The sequence below is a fragment of the Lithobates pipiens genome, unplaced genomic scaffold (genome assembly GCF_037356315.1).
Source record: "Lithobates pipiens isolate NorthernLeopardFrog02 unplaced genomic scaffold, aLitPip1_a1.2 Scaffold_16, whole genome shotgun sequence".
NCBI lineage: Eukaryota > Metazoa > Chordata > Amphibia > Anura > Ranidae > Lithobates > Lithobates pipiens.
The window spans coordinates 40869609-40883353 of NW_027507748.1; the positions used below are offsets into that span (position 1 = coordinate 40869609).

Sequence of the window (13745 nt, forward strand, 5' to 3'; positions counted from 1 at the left end):
GCCATGAGGTGCCATGTTGAGCTTCCAGTGACCAGTATGACAGAGTGAGAGCAATAACACCAAATTTAACACACCTGCTCCCCATTCACACCTGAGACCTTGTAACATTAACTAGTCACATTACACCAGTAGGAAAAATTGTTAATTGGGCTCAATTTTGACATTTTCACTTAGGGGTGTGCTCACTTTTGTTGCCAGCGGTTTAGACATAGCTGTGTGTTGACCTATTTGGTTGTGTGTTGACTTATTTTGAGGGGACAGCAAATTTACACTGTTATACAAGCTGTACACTCACTACTTTACATTGTAGCAAAGTGTGATTTCTTCAGTGTTGTCCGATGAAAAGATAGAATAAAATATTTACAAAAATGGGAGTACTAACTTTTGTGAAATACTGTACATAACAAGGTGAAAGTGGCTCTAAAGGCTGAAAGTTTTTCACCTTCATGTATTCTATGCATGAAGGTGAAAAACTTTCAGTGTGCAGCTTTCCCCTCAGCCCACCCTAATACTTACACAAGCCCCCTCTCAATCTAGTGATGTGCACAAGAGCATCGGCTACCCCAGGTCTCTCCCTCCTTATTGGCTGAGACACAGCAATGTGAACCAGTGAGGAGGGAACTGGGACAGGACCAAGCCACACATTATGTGTCTTACTAGCATGGTAGGCCATTGCCTTGCAGGGTTTTTTTTTAAATGCCACAGTTTACTACAGCTTTAGAAACCTTTCACATTGGGGCATTGGGGGCATCGATGGTAAAGTGCCACTATTTTTAGCGGTGCTTTACTGTAATTTCAGCTGCACATTTTGGATGCTAGCGGGCGCATTTAACCTCCCGCTAGCGGCGCAAAAACGGTTAAACGCGCTTTACCGGTGCTTCAGCGGCACTGCCCATTGATTTCAATGGGCAGGAGTGCCTTAGGGGGCAGGGGCGCTATACACTGCTACTAAAGCGCCTCAAAAAAGCTTCTTGCAGGACTTTTTTTTGTCATTCTGCCAGTACACCGCTCCAGTGTGAAAGCACTAGGGCTTTCACATTGAAGTGACAGGAGAGGTGCTTTACAGGCGCTACTTTTAACGCTATAGTGCCTGTAAAGCACTTCAGTGTGAAAGGGGTCTTAATGAATGTAATTTCAAAAATAAACTTTAGTATGAGTTGGCTGTGCCAAAGCTGTATTCAAGATGGATGAGGATGCATGCTGAGTAATGTATAACACTTCTAGATATGTATTACCTCTTGCAAAAATCACAATACTCTCCATAACCATGCCATCTTCTGCTTTTCACTCCAGATGGGTGGAGCCATCTTTGATCAGGGAGCTCTCTACTTCGTAGACGTAGACTAATATGCTTGCCAAAAGATAACACAACACTGTAAATGCCAATAATTGCATAATAGTTGTGTGTACAAATGTTATCTTTCAGAGTTCAGCTGCCTCCCAACCTGAAGCTTCCAGAAAGTTTCCATGAACAGTCTAAGTGAGTGATTATTGGCTAAGGGGAGACTGAGGAAATGCTTCTCCTGTCTGCAGCAAACTGATTAAATGAGGAATTAATGCATAAGATGTTTCTCTTATTCCTAGGCGCACTCTCTTCACTGGGATTTAAAGCGGTAGTAAACCAACATTTTTTTTCTTTCTAAATCTGCAAGGGAAAGTTAAAATGTGAATAAGTATATGAATAAACCTTGCGCCAAATCTATGAAAATTAAAACTAAAAAAGCTGCTCCCCTAACAACGTAGATAAACTACTAAGCAATGTAAAATATTTAGGTAGGGGGCGCTATATACACCACTACATAATATGTGCTACCAACATCAATATCAATCCATATAGCATGAGTAATGAATCAAATAAAGTGGCAACATTGGTGAAACATTTGCATAATATCAGTCCAATAATCAACAAAGAATGGAGATAGACTAAATTAAAATGTATGCAAAAGTGTCAAAGAAAAAAAGTGAAAAAAAAGTCCATAGATTGAACAACAACTTGGAGATTCAAATCACATCAGAAGTGTACAGACAATCCTTCACCACTTGGTAACAATGCTGATCACCCAATGTGCTCTAATGGAAAACCTGCTCAAAAGATTTCCATGACCTCTTTACCTAAAAAGAAGGTCTGGGATCGCAAGATAGGAGTAACTGGAACAAGTGGACTGAAGATGGGTGTCAGGTACTCACCAGTGGCCGAAGTGCTGAGAGCAGCTTCCCTTGCAACTGGGTGCACAGTACCCCTGAGGTGGAACAGCGGGTACAGGGCACGAAGGGGCACGGGTTGCCAGCAGGTGACTGGTATGCAGGAAGTCTTCTGAAGGAAGAGATGCCCGTGCAGACGGTCTTGGGATATACTTGAAGAGAACGCCCGGCAGAGGTTCTAACACCTGACTTGTGTGAAGGTCTGGAAGAGGGCTCATGCAGGGTGGAACGGACCAGAAGGTAAGTAGCAAGCCAGTCTGTAAAACAGGTAAGAAAAGTGCAGAAACAGGCCAAGGGTCCAACACAAGTAATCAGTCCAGGAGCCAGCAAGGCTGAGTGCACAAGATAATCTAGAGGCAGGCTGAGGGTCAAACACAGGTATCAGTCCAGAAGCCAGCAAAGCTAAGGGCAGAGGACAGAGGATAATCCAGAGGTAGGTCGAGGGTCAAACACAGGTATCAGTCCAGGAGCCAGCAAGGCTAAGTGTGGAAGACAGAGGATATTCCAGAGGCAGGCCGAGGGTCAAACACAGGTATCAGTCTGGGAGCCAGCAAGGCTAAGAGCAGGAAGTCCGTTAAACAAGCCAGGGGTCAGGTCAGGAGAGAATCAGTGTAGTCTTCAGGCAATCCGGGTCACAACAGGAAGTGGTAAACAGGAACAGGAAGCAGAGGAACACAGGTGAGCTGAGGAGACAAACCAGCAAAGACACAGAGCAAATGGTTGCCTTTTATAGGCCTGCCAGAGTGATCAGGTGATGTGCAAACCCGCCGTATCGCGCACCCGTGTGCGCCTCTGCGCTGATCTACCCCGCAGGCGCACAGGGAAGCACTGACGCTGAAGTCTGTTGATCCTCTGACAATAGGTCTGATAACTTCTGTGTTTTGCTCTCCTCTCCAGCACGGTTGCCCATGGGGGATAGAAGACAAGAGGAGGACCAATATTATAATATTGTTTTTATTTAAAAAAGCCAAAGATAAATAACAATTGCCTGCTTACATTAGATGGTGCCTTCCCGGAACTAGGAGTAGCCAGCAATGAACGTTTGTGGAAGCCCGACCATTCAGCTCACGCTGGATAGTCCGCATGTGCTCCACTGATGCTGGGAGACAAACGGCAGCTGGGACCCGGATGTGACGTGACTGGAAGGCACCTCGATGTACGTTTCGTAATCTAACGTCATCAGGAAGCGTGAGTGTGCATCGCATACTAGCACATTATGTGAAAGTCACCACTGACAGGGCATCCATCTTTACCCGATCTTCCTTCGTGTTGGATGGTCTTTGATTGGACAAGCTAAAATGATGTCTCTCCCACGCATGCATGCTGGAGCTACTGTTCACAGCACAGGGCTCTGTAGAGCACATGGACCGGTGACGTCACCGGCGGCTTCACAAGTAAATATCGTCATAATGGTGCACATTTGGGAGGTATTTACTGTACCTATAGGTAAGCCTAATTATATGTATTCCTATAGGTAAAAATCAACCATGGGAGTCAACTCCCACTTTAAGGGCCTATGATTACTTTTTATGATAGAGCTACAGTTTAAAAAATAAATAGAATATATATATATATATATATATATATATATATATATATATATATATATATATATATATATATATATATATAGTTTTTGTATTGTACATTGTATTGTGTCGGAAATGTATTCATGGAGATTTATAAATGTAATGCTCCGTTGTGAAACCCTAAAGATGTTATTGGTAGAGCAGAACGACACTACTACACGAATCAATCCTACAGAGGGAATTTCCAGTTAAACCTTTTTTTCGCACTAAAAATATGTAAAAAACTGTAACCTAACTGCTATAATAGAAAATGATACTCATTTGGGTTTGACAGTCTGTCAAAACGTATCATCCCACCGCTCTACGTCACAAGCTTCTGAAAATAAAGTCTATCCCCCAGTTTATTTCCTTTATGTCATTTGAAGTTAAGACACAGGAAATTGTCTGGTGGTGAAAAGACCTAAAAAAGAGAGAGTCCCTGGCAACATCACATCCTTATCTATATGGAGCAGAAAGTAGACAATTTCTGATGAGACTTGAGTTGAGTTGATGTTCACGATGACCAACACTTGCTGGGAGCTTCTCAAAGTGAAGAACTTTCTACATGAAAACTGATAAACTCAATATGAAATTTCTGCAAGAAATACAAATTGTGTTCCTGCTCGTCGTTGCTGTTGGCTTTCACAAGGTGAGATCAGGTAAGCTGCTTTCACTTTCTGCAACGAGACCCTTGGACCACAGCTATATAAGCATCTGTTACAGCCACTAATGCAAAACATAGGTTTTGGTTTAAAAAAAAAAGGTTGGTTATGCTTTTACTTTTTTATTTCCTCCCAGTTGTATCTTATTTTTATTCTTTTCTTTTTGTATCTTCTTAAAACCTTATCTAACCTGTCTTTTCTAGATGTTGTACGCTGTGTTCTGTAATTCATTATAATGATGGGCTTGACTTAATATTTTAATTCACATAGCTTTTTTTTTTTAACTGTTGCAAAAAGTACTTCTGGAACGTTTATGGTAGATAAAAAGCACAAACTCTAAATGGCAAAAAGTATGTGGACAGCTCACCATCACACCTATATGTGCTTGTTGGACATGTTGTTCCAAAACCATAGACATTAATATGGAGCCTTTCCCCCTCCTCTTTTGAAGCTACAGCATCCTCCACCCTTCTGAAATAACTTTATGCAAGATTTTTTGCTTATGGAACTTTTTTTACCCATTTAGCCATTAGAGCATTTGTGAAGTCAGGTACTGTTGTTCGATGAGAGTTCAAAGAGTTCAATATGGTTGAGGTCAGGGCTCTGTGAAGGCCACCCAAGTTCCTTGACACCAAACTCATCAAACCATGTCTTTATGGATGGTGTGCAGAAGAGCTTAGGTCAAGGCTTTGTGAAGGCCACCTGAGAAATCTGTGCGGCTCACACAGGACCCCCTCCTCGCCCCCCCCCCCAGTCCCGCTGACTTGGACTGCAATGATCTCCCATTCTGAGCCCCGGTATATCCACGTCAGGAGTTTCGGGCTTAGAAATCCCCTCAGCTGAATGTCCAAAATTTACCTGATCGGGAGGGGCATTACAGAGCATTCTAATTGGTCAGCGCCATCACATGGGCAGCGCTAACCAATCAGAAGCTGCATAGCCCGTCCTGTCCGCTGGCAAGAAGACGCATGGATGTCAATGGGATTTCTAAGCCCCGGGCCCTTGATGAGGATATACTGGGACTCAGAATGGGAGATTGCTGCTGCGGTCCAGGTCAGGAGGGGTCCCGTGTAAGTTCACCTTACAGATTTTTCTGTAAAGGTGAACCTACATTTTAAAGAGTGACAAACAGTAGTTGTGATGGTCAGGTGCCCAAAACTTTTGCCATATATTGTACATGAATACAGTGTTTATTTGCTTGTTGCTTGTTGTGTTTACCTTCATTGGTGTTTTTCTTTTTAATGAAAAAAATATATATACTAATGTGTGTCTGTTGGAATTTGTGCTCATTCAACCAAAAGAGCATTTGTAAGGTTGGGGACTGATGTTGGACTAGAGAGAGAGTAGAGTTCATTAGGGTTGAGGTCAAGGCTCTGTGCATGCCACCGAAGTTCCTCCACACCAAACTCGTAAAAGGAGATGTCCTAAATATCCCACATTTACCATGTGAATCCAATTAAGGCACCTTATGTGACCTACTGCAGGATACTTTTAAATAAATCCAAACTGTAAGTTGTGTTTCAGCTTTGCTATTTTGGTTAACTAAATGGTGACATTGTAAAAAAAAAAGGCAACACACTAGGTGGCGAAGCAAGAATTGAAGGTGACAGCTCAAAAGGTGATATTTTTAAAAGCAGACTATCAGTGCCTCTTTCCATCCACATCGTTTTTTTTTTTTTTAACCAGTAAATTGAATGAGGCACAGTCAAAATAACTTATGCCCCGTACACACGAGCAGATTTTCCGTCCAATGGTTTTTCCGCTCAAGCTTGGCTTGCATACACACGGTCACACAAAAGTTTTCTGAACTTTCAATGCAGTTACGTACAACACTACGAAAATTACTATGGAATTACTACGGAATTTTGTGAATCGGAATTTATACAGATGATCGGAATTTCCGATTGGAACTTTTTCCGACCGAAAAGTAGAGAACCTGCTCTCAATCTTTTGCTGGCTGGAATTCTGCCAGCAAAAGTCCGATGGAGCATACACACGGTCGGAATTTCCAGAGGCTTACATCCGACTTTTTCTGGCAGAATTTTTGATCATGCTTATAGGGCATTAATCTACAGTAAGTACTTTGGGCATGTCCAAAGCTTTCTCCCTTTCCATTGCTGCTCTATGCAGAAAAATGACCATGATTTGTTCTCAGTATATTTTTACAGGCTTCTCTGATAATTAAATACAACATTATAGTTAAAGCATATTAGTTCTTTTATGTGCAGATCAAAGGATTGTCCTGTGATCTGCAGCCAATGTCAATTAAACAAAAAAAAAATCACTTTTTTTTTTTTTTCTTTTTAAAAGTAAGTCTTCTTGACCAGCCCTAATACAATCCTTTATTCTGTTATTTGATGATTGTTTGTTATCATTTACATATTAACTTTTACCAGTTTTTGTTTTTTTTCTTGTTCAGTTACAATTTTAAAAATTCACAAAATTAAAAAAAAAAATTTTTTGTAAATAACTTCTCTATGCTTTGTACCGGGGAGTAAGTTTTAGTGTCAATATAAAGGTGACAAATCTGTAATTTTTATTTACAGTAAGGTTAGTTGTTTTAAAATTAACACTCTTCAAACTAGAAAAAAAGTAATTTATTTTCATTGAATTAATTTTTTTGTCTTTAGATTGTAAAGTAATGCAATCCATATGATATATGTGAAAAATGACCATGCTCAGGTACAGTACAAACAAGAGCAGCAAGCACACACTTTGATACCAAATGAGAAATATAATATATAAAGTGCAGCGCTATAATAATAATAAAAAAAAATCTATTATCCAAAAGCATAAAAAAAGTGTACAAAAAAGTAATATTGCTATAAGCCTATATCGTACAAATTCACCAAAAGTATCCATATATGTGTTTCCCATGTCAGTTATAACAGTTCGTACAAGTGACTAAATGACTTTAAACAGATTGTGCTGGATAATTAAAAAAAAAAAAAATCTTAATAGGTATTTGCGTCCCCAATTTATATGCATGAAAAAATGACAAAATGCTTGAATCTTCAAACACAGAGAAAAGTGGCCAAAACACTGAAAACAGTGCTCTCCTAAAAATAATCACCAAGCCTTATTGTAGCAATTAAGCTTAGGCCGCGTACACACGCGCGGACTGTTTGCCCAACCTTGTTCGTCAAACAGTTTCGGCAAACAGTCCGCTCAAAATTTGCATGAGCGGACTTGCCCACACACGAGCGGACTGTTTCAGCGAACTGTTTGCCAAACAGTTCGCTCAACTTTTGAAATGAACGGACTCGCCCACGTAAGGAGGAGGCAAATCCGCCCATTTCGAGCGCGTGTACAGGTAGGCGGGGCCCGCGAAGGAGACGTCGCGGGCTCCGCCGCCTGGAATGGGCTTAAAGGGGAACCCCAACGCCGAAAAAATCGGCGTGGGGGTTCCCCCAAAGTCCACACCAGACCCTTGTCCGAGCACGCTACCCGGCCGGCCAGGAAAGGGGGGCGAGCGAGCGCGCCCCCCCTCCTGAGCCGTACCAGGCCGCGTGCCCTCAACATGGGGGGGTGCCTTGGGGAAGGGGGGGCCGCGCGGCCCCCCCACCCCAAAGCACCTTGTCCCCATGTTGATGAGGACAAGGGCCTCTTCCCGACAACCCTGGCCGTTGGTTGTCGGGGTCTGCGGGCGGGGGGCTTATCGGAATCCGGGAGCCCCCTTTAAGAAGGGGGCCCCCGGATACCGGCCCCCCACCCTATGTGAATGAGTATGGGGTACAATGTACCCCTACCCATTCACCTGTGAAATAAAGTACAAAAAAAAAACACAACACAGGGAAAAAATATTTTATTGCACAGCTCCGGGGGTCTTCCGTCTTCGGGGGTCTTCTCGCCGGACTCCTCCGCTATCTGTGTGTAGCTCTTTTACTAGCGGAGGAGTCCGGCTTTCTTCCCCCCCGCCGCCGGCCTCTTCTCCCGACTTCGGGGGTCTTGTCCCCCTCTTCGGTTCTTCTGCCGGGCCACAGCGCCTTCTTGTAGCTCTTTTACAGGCGGTGGCCCGGTCTTCTGTCGCCGCTGTCGTCGTCGCCGCCGCCGCCGCCGCCGCCTTCCGTTCTTGTTCTTCTTCTTGTTCTTCTTCTTCTTCTCCTGGAGATGTTGACTCGACGAGCTCTCCGGCCGGAATGCCAGAGCCGCGCTGTGCGGTCACTTATATAGTGACAATGGGGCGGTGTCACATGGTATATGTCACATGGGTTGGTCACATGGGTTGATGTCACATGGGGACTATGACATCGTAAGGGGGCGGGGTCACCATGTGACCAACCCATGTGACATATACCATGTGACACCGCCCCATTGTCACTATATAAGTGACCGCACAGCGCGGCTCTGGCATTCCGGCCGGAGAGCTCGTCGAGTCAACATCTCCAGGAGAAGAAGAAGAAGAACAAGAACGGAAGGCGGCGACAGAAGACCGGGCCACCGCCTGTAAAAGAGCTACAAGAAGGTGCGGTGGCCCGGCAGAAGAACCGAAGGCGGCGACAGAACGGAAGGCAGCGGCGACAGAAGACCGGGCCACCGCCTGCAAAAGAGCTACAAGAAGGCGCGGTGGCCCGGCAGAAGAACCGAAGAGGGGGACAAGACCCCCGAAGTCGGGAGAAGAGGCCGGCGGCGGGGAGGAAGAAAGCCGGACTCCTCCGCTAGTAAAAGAGCTACACACAGATAGCGGAGGAGTCCGGCGAGAAGACCCCCGAAGACGGAAGACCCCCGGAGCTGTGCAATAAAATATTTTTTCCCTGTGTTGTGTTTTTTTTTGTACTTTATTTCACAGGTGAATGGGTAGGGGTACATTGTACCCCATACTCATTCACATAGGGTGGGGGGCCGGTATCCGGGGGCCCCCTTCTTAAAGGGGGCTCCCGGATTCCGATAAGCCCCCTGCCCGCAGACCCCAACAACCAACGGCCAGGGTTGTCGGGAAGAGGCCCTTGTCCTCATCAACATGGGGACAAGGTGCTTTGGGGTGGGGGGGCCGCGCGGCCCCCCCTTCCCCAAGGCACCCCCCCATGTTGAGGGCACGCGGCCTGGTACGGCTCAGGAGGGGGGGCACGCTCGCTCGCCCCCCTTTCCTGGCCGGCCGGGTAGCGTGCTCGGACAAGGGTCTGGTGTGGACTTTGGGGGAACCCCCACGCCGATTTTTTCGGCGTTGGGGTTCCCCTTTAAGCCCATTCCAGGCGGCGGAGCCCGCGACGTCTCCTTCGCGGGCCCCGCCTACCTGTACACGCGCTCGAAATGGGCGGACTTTCCGAGCGGGAACAGTCCGCTCATTTCGAAAGTACAGCGGACAGGCCCACACACGGGCGGACTGTTCGCTCAAACACAGTTTCAGCGGACAGTTTTTCGGAATTTCCGAAAGACTTTGTCCGTCCAACTGTCCGCTGAAACTGTCCGCTGAAAGCCCACACACGAGCGGACTGTCCGCCCAAACACTGTTCAGCGGACAAGGTTGGGCGAACAGTCCGCCCGTGTGTACGCGGCCTTAGGCCTCATAAATAATATTAATGTAGCGGCGGGCTCCTGAAGAGCATGCGCTAAGCGTTTTTCAAAGTTAAACTTTACCTAAACTGCAGTTTGTTTTGGGTATATTTGTCTAAATTGGACCTCTGCTTAATGCGATGCATAGTAGTCCATTATGCTTTACCTTTGCAGGGAGACAAAGAAGAAGTAAACCCATCAGGGTTTACTTCCTCTTTAAATCCCTGGTAGATAGATATTGTATGTGCATCTGTGACTATCAGGTGTGTTTGGACACATGTATGAACTGGTCTAAGCTGTCCTGTCATAAAGCTGGCAAAGCCGACAGTCAATCATTGGCAGTAGAGGCATTCTCTGTCCTGAAGCTGCATGTATACATACCCATTGCATGGTTGGGAATGTCTTTACAGCCTATGATTACGTAACTGTTGGCATCAACAGCTTTCCATCAGGATAGCTCAGGGGGGTCCGGACTCTTGTCCGAACACCCTTGAGCTCATATCTCATCAGAACATTCTTTCTTGACATGATCGTATCAACATTGAGTTAGAAGGAAAATAAGTATTCAACTGATTTTCCTTCACCTTCACCTTCCCATTTTCAAATGTCTCCACCTTTTTGTAGAAATATCCTTTATAAGTCCACCCCTGTCCAGCTTCCTTCCAAGAGTTAAACTTACCTGTTGTTGACCCTTTGAGATCTTTGCTGCTATGTGGCCTGGTGGGTGCTGTACAGCCTTGCTTATTGCCATCTGTCACTCTTTCTATTTGTAGAGTCACCCTTTTTTATATATTCTCTATACAGTATATTGTCACAGAGACAGGAACTGCTGTGAAAATCCAAGTTTAGAGCTCTCTCCAGAGGGAAATTATTCAATGGGACTAGTATTTCAGTAGCAGCTGCATAGGGCATGAATTCCTTTCACTTTGGAGAGATTTCCTCTCTTTTCTTGCCCTGCCCACATGCCACTTCCCTCGACACAGACAGCAAAACTTTACAAAACCTAAAAAGGTTTGGGCAATATAAAAAGTTAACATTTTTTATTTTTTTGAGTCACTTCCTCTACCCTGGCCAGCCTAAAGGACTGAGTACTGTATGTTCTTCTCTGTTTTTTTTTTCCTGTATGTCTACTTAACCTGTTTCTTTACAGCCCCAAAGCTTGAAATATATTAGAAGGACAGCACTGTGCAATGCAATACAGCCTTACTAGCTTATTATGTTGGCAGATCTACTTTTTGCCTATTTTCTGGTGTTATAGAGGTTAGGACAGACTAATATATCTGGTTTTTGTCAACAACATTTCTCAAAAACTGCCCTTCTAAAACTCACTTTTTCTGGAGAAGTGATTTTAATAATGCTTAAAGTGAAACAATACAAGTGTAATATTCCTTTAAATTTCGTACCTGGGGGGTGTCTATAGTATGCCTGTGAAGGGGCGCATGTTTCCCGTGCTTAGAACTGTCCCTGCACAAAGTGTCATTTCTGCAGGAAAAAAAAGTAATTTAAAGTCACTCACGGCTATTATGAATTGTCGGCTCCTGTAATACAGAGAACACTCATTGAAAGTCATTGATAAAAAACAAAACAAAACAAAAGTGGGGTTCCCCCAAATTCAATTACCAGGCCCTTCACTTCACTGCCACTTCAAATTTTTTTTAAAAAAATGACGTGGGGTTCCCCCTAAATATCCATACCAGACCTGGGTCTGGTATGGATTTTAAGGTCAACTCCACACCAAATTTTTTAAAAAATGGCGTGGAGTTCCCCCTAAAAATCCATACCAGACCCTTTATCCGAGCACGCAACCTGGCAGGCTGCAGGAAAAGAGAGGGGACGAGAGAGCGCCCCCCCTCCTGAACCATACCAGGCCACATGTCCTCAACATTGGGAGGATGCTTTGGGGGTCTGTGACCCCTCAAAGCACCTTGTCCCCATGTTGATGAGGACAAGGGCCTCATCCCCACAACGCTGGCCGGTGGTTGTGGGGGTCTGCGGGCAGGGGGCTTATCAGAATCTGGCAGCCCCCTTTAACAAGGGGACCCCTAGATCCCGCCCCCCGTTTGAAATGGTAAGGGGGTACAAAAGTACCCCTACCATTTCACAAAGAAAGTGTAAAAGAATGTTAAAAAAGACAAACACGCTTTTGAAGAAGACCTTTATTAAAAATGTTATTAAAAAAAGATTCCAGCGGTGGTAATCCACTCTTGCTATCCATCGACGGATGATCAACCCTGCGGGATCCCGCGATGGCTGATCTGATCCAGCGACGGGTGATCTCTCCGTCCAGCACAGTGAATACATCCATCCTCTGTCTCCATTGGCGGAGACACTGCAGGGATCTCGGCAGCCTGACTTTTCTTTTATGAGGAAGGCGGGGCCACCCGTAACCTGACCCCGCCCCCTCTGACGCAAGTGGGGAAGCCTGGCTTCCCCAATGACGTGTGGGTGACCCCACCCCCCTCTGATGTAACCAGGTTTCCGTTACATCAGAGGGGGCGGGGTCACCCACCCATCATTGGGGGTTGGTGTTTGTGTATCAGGTTACACTTAGTTTTTTTCTGTTTCAGATGTTTTATTGAATATTATCATTTACAAGAAAGTTTCATTAACAGAGCATGTACAATAATATAATAGGAATAGACAGTCAATTAACAGAGCAGGTACAATAATATAGTAGGAAAATATGCATACACATTCAGGAAAGCTTCTCCTATAAAGGTAAATGAAAATAGTTAATACATTGGGTTGTAGGATAAGATTATATAATATGAAGTATCATAATCATAGCATCATGACAGCTATTTGACCACAGTTAACATTGAGAAATTAAGTTAATTGAGGTAATATGATCAGGTTATCAATGAAGAGAATAGAAGCGAGTGAGCCTATAAAGAAATATAAAGTTTAGGTTTTATAGGATAGCTGGGGGAATAAATTAGGCTATACTATGGCCAAGTTCCTACTTTTGGTTTGGCTTTATCTTGTGTGTAAGTCAAGAATCCCAGCCATTCAAAACATATTCGGTCACACTTAGTAGATCAGGTAAATAAAATGGAATATACCAAGTGGGGGGGGGGGGGGGGGAATAGGGCATGGGAGGGAGACGGTAGGAAATGCCAAGGGGAACCAATGGTTTAGAGAATCAGGGGAAGGTAATAATAGTAGTGGGTTGTGTACCATATACTCTCAGAAGAATAAGGGAACAGTTAAGACCAGGGGGTAAATAATGTTTAACCCAAGGTCTCCATAAGGATTCCAATTTAGAAACTTTGTCTAGGAGGATTGCTTCGGTTTTTGCATGAGTTATGGATTATGTAAAGCCCCATACACACTATCAAATTTTCTGCTGATTTTTTTCCTTTAGATTTACCAAAACCATATAATATGAGGTCAAACCTTAGGAGTTTCAATGTGTATGCAATCAGGCAGGCCCTTACACTACATGGTTTTGGTAAATCTGAAGACAAAAATAAGCAGAAGATCTGATAGTGTGTATGGGGCTATACTGTTTGTTTGACTGACACTATGCACAGTGAATATGATTTCCACGCTTTTGCTATAGTTTGTTTAGCTGCCTTGGTAATAAAAAGTAGTAATTTGAATTGACGGTGTGTTATGATTTGTGGTTTACTGTTCAGAAGTGCTACTGTGTTAAGGTTATGTGGAACCTGGTAGAAAGAATTTTGAAGATTTCTGACCAAAAGGAGCGTACTATGAGACATTCCCACCAGATACAGTATGTAGATGTGAGCCCAGGGTACTATAGCCTCGAAGACAGTGAGAGGGATGTTGGGGGGGAAATTTACATATTCTGGATGGG

General features: G+C 44.3%; 1 protein-coding gene across 2 annotated transcripts in view; it reads left to right on the plus strand.

The window, feature by feature from the left end:
* The first annotated feature begins 4106 nt into the window (after positions 1–4106).
* LOC143981722 (cell surface glycoprotein CD200 receptor 1-like) overlaps positions 4107–13745 on the plus strand; it is a 55567-nt gene continuing 45928 nt past the window's right edge. Inside the window, exon 1 of one of the 2 annotated variants that reach the window (XM_077479766.1) lies at positions 4107–4429. In XM_077479766.1, the coding sequence (XP_077335892.1) occupies positions 4336–4429 (94 nt within the window). In that variant the 5' untranslated portion in view covers positions 4107–4335. The remainder of the gene's footprint in view (positions 4430–13745) is intronic. The other variant, XM_077479767.1, reaches the window with a different exon arrangement.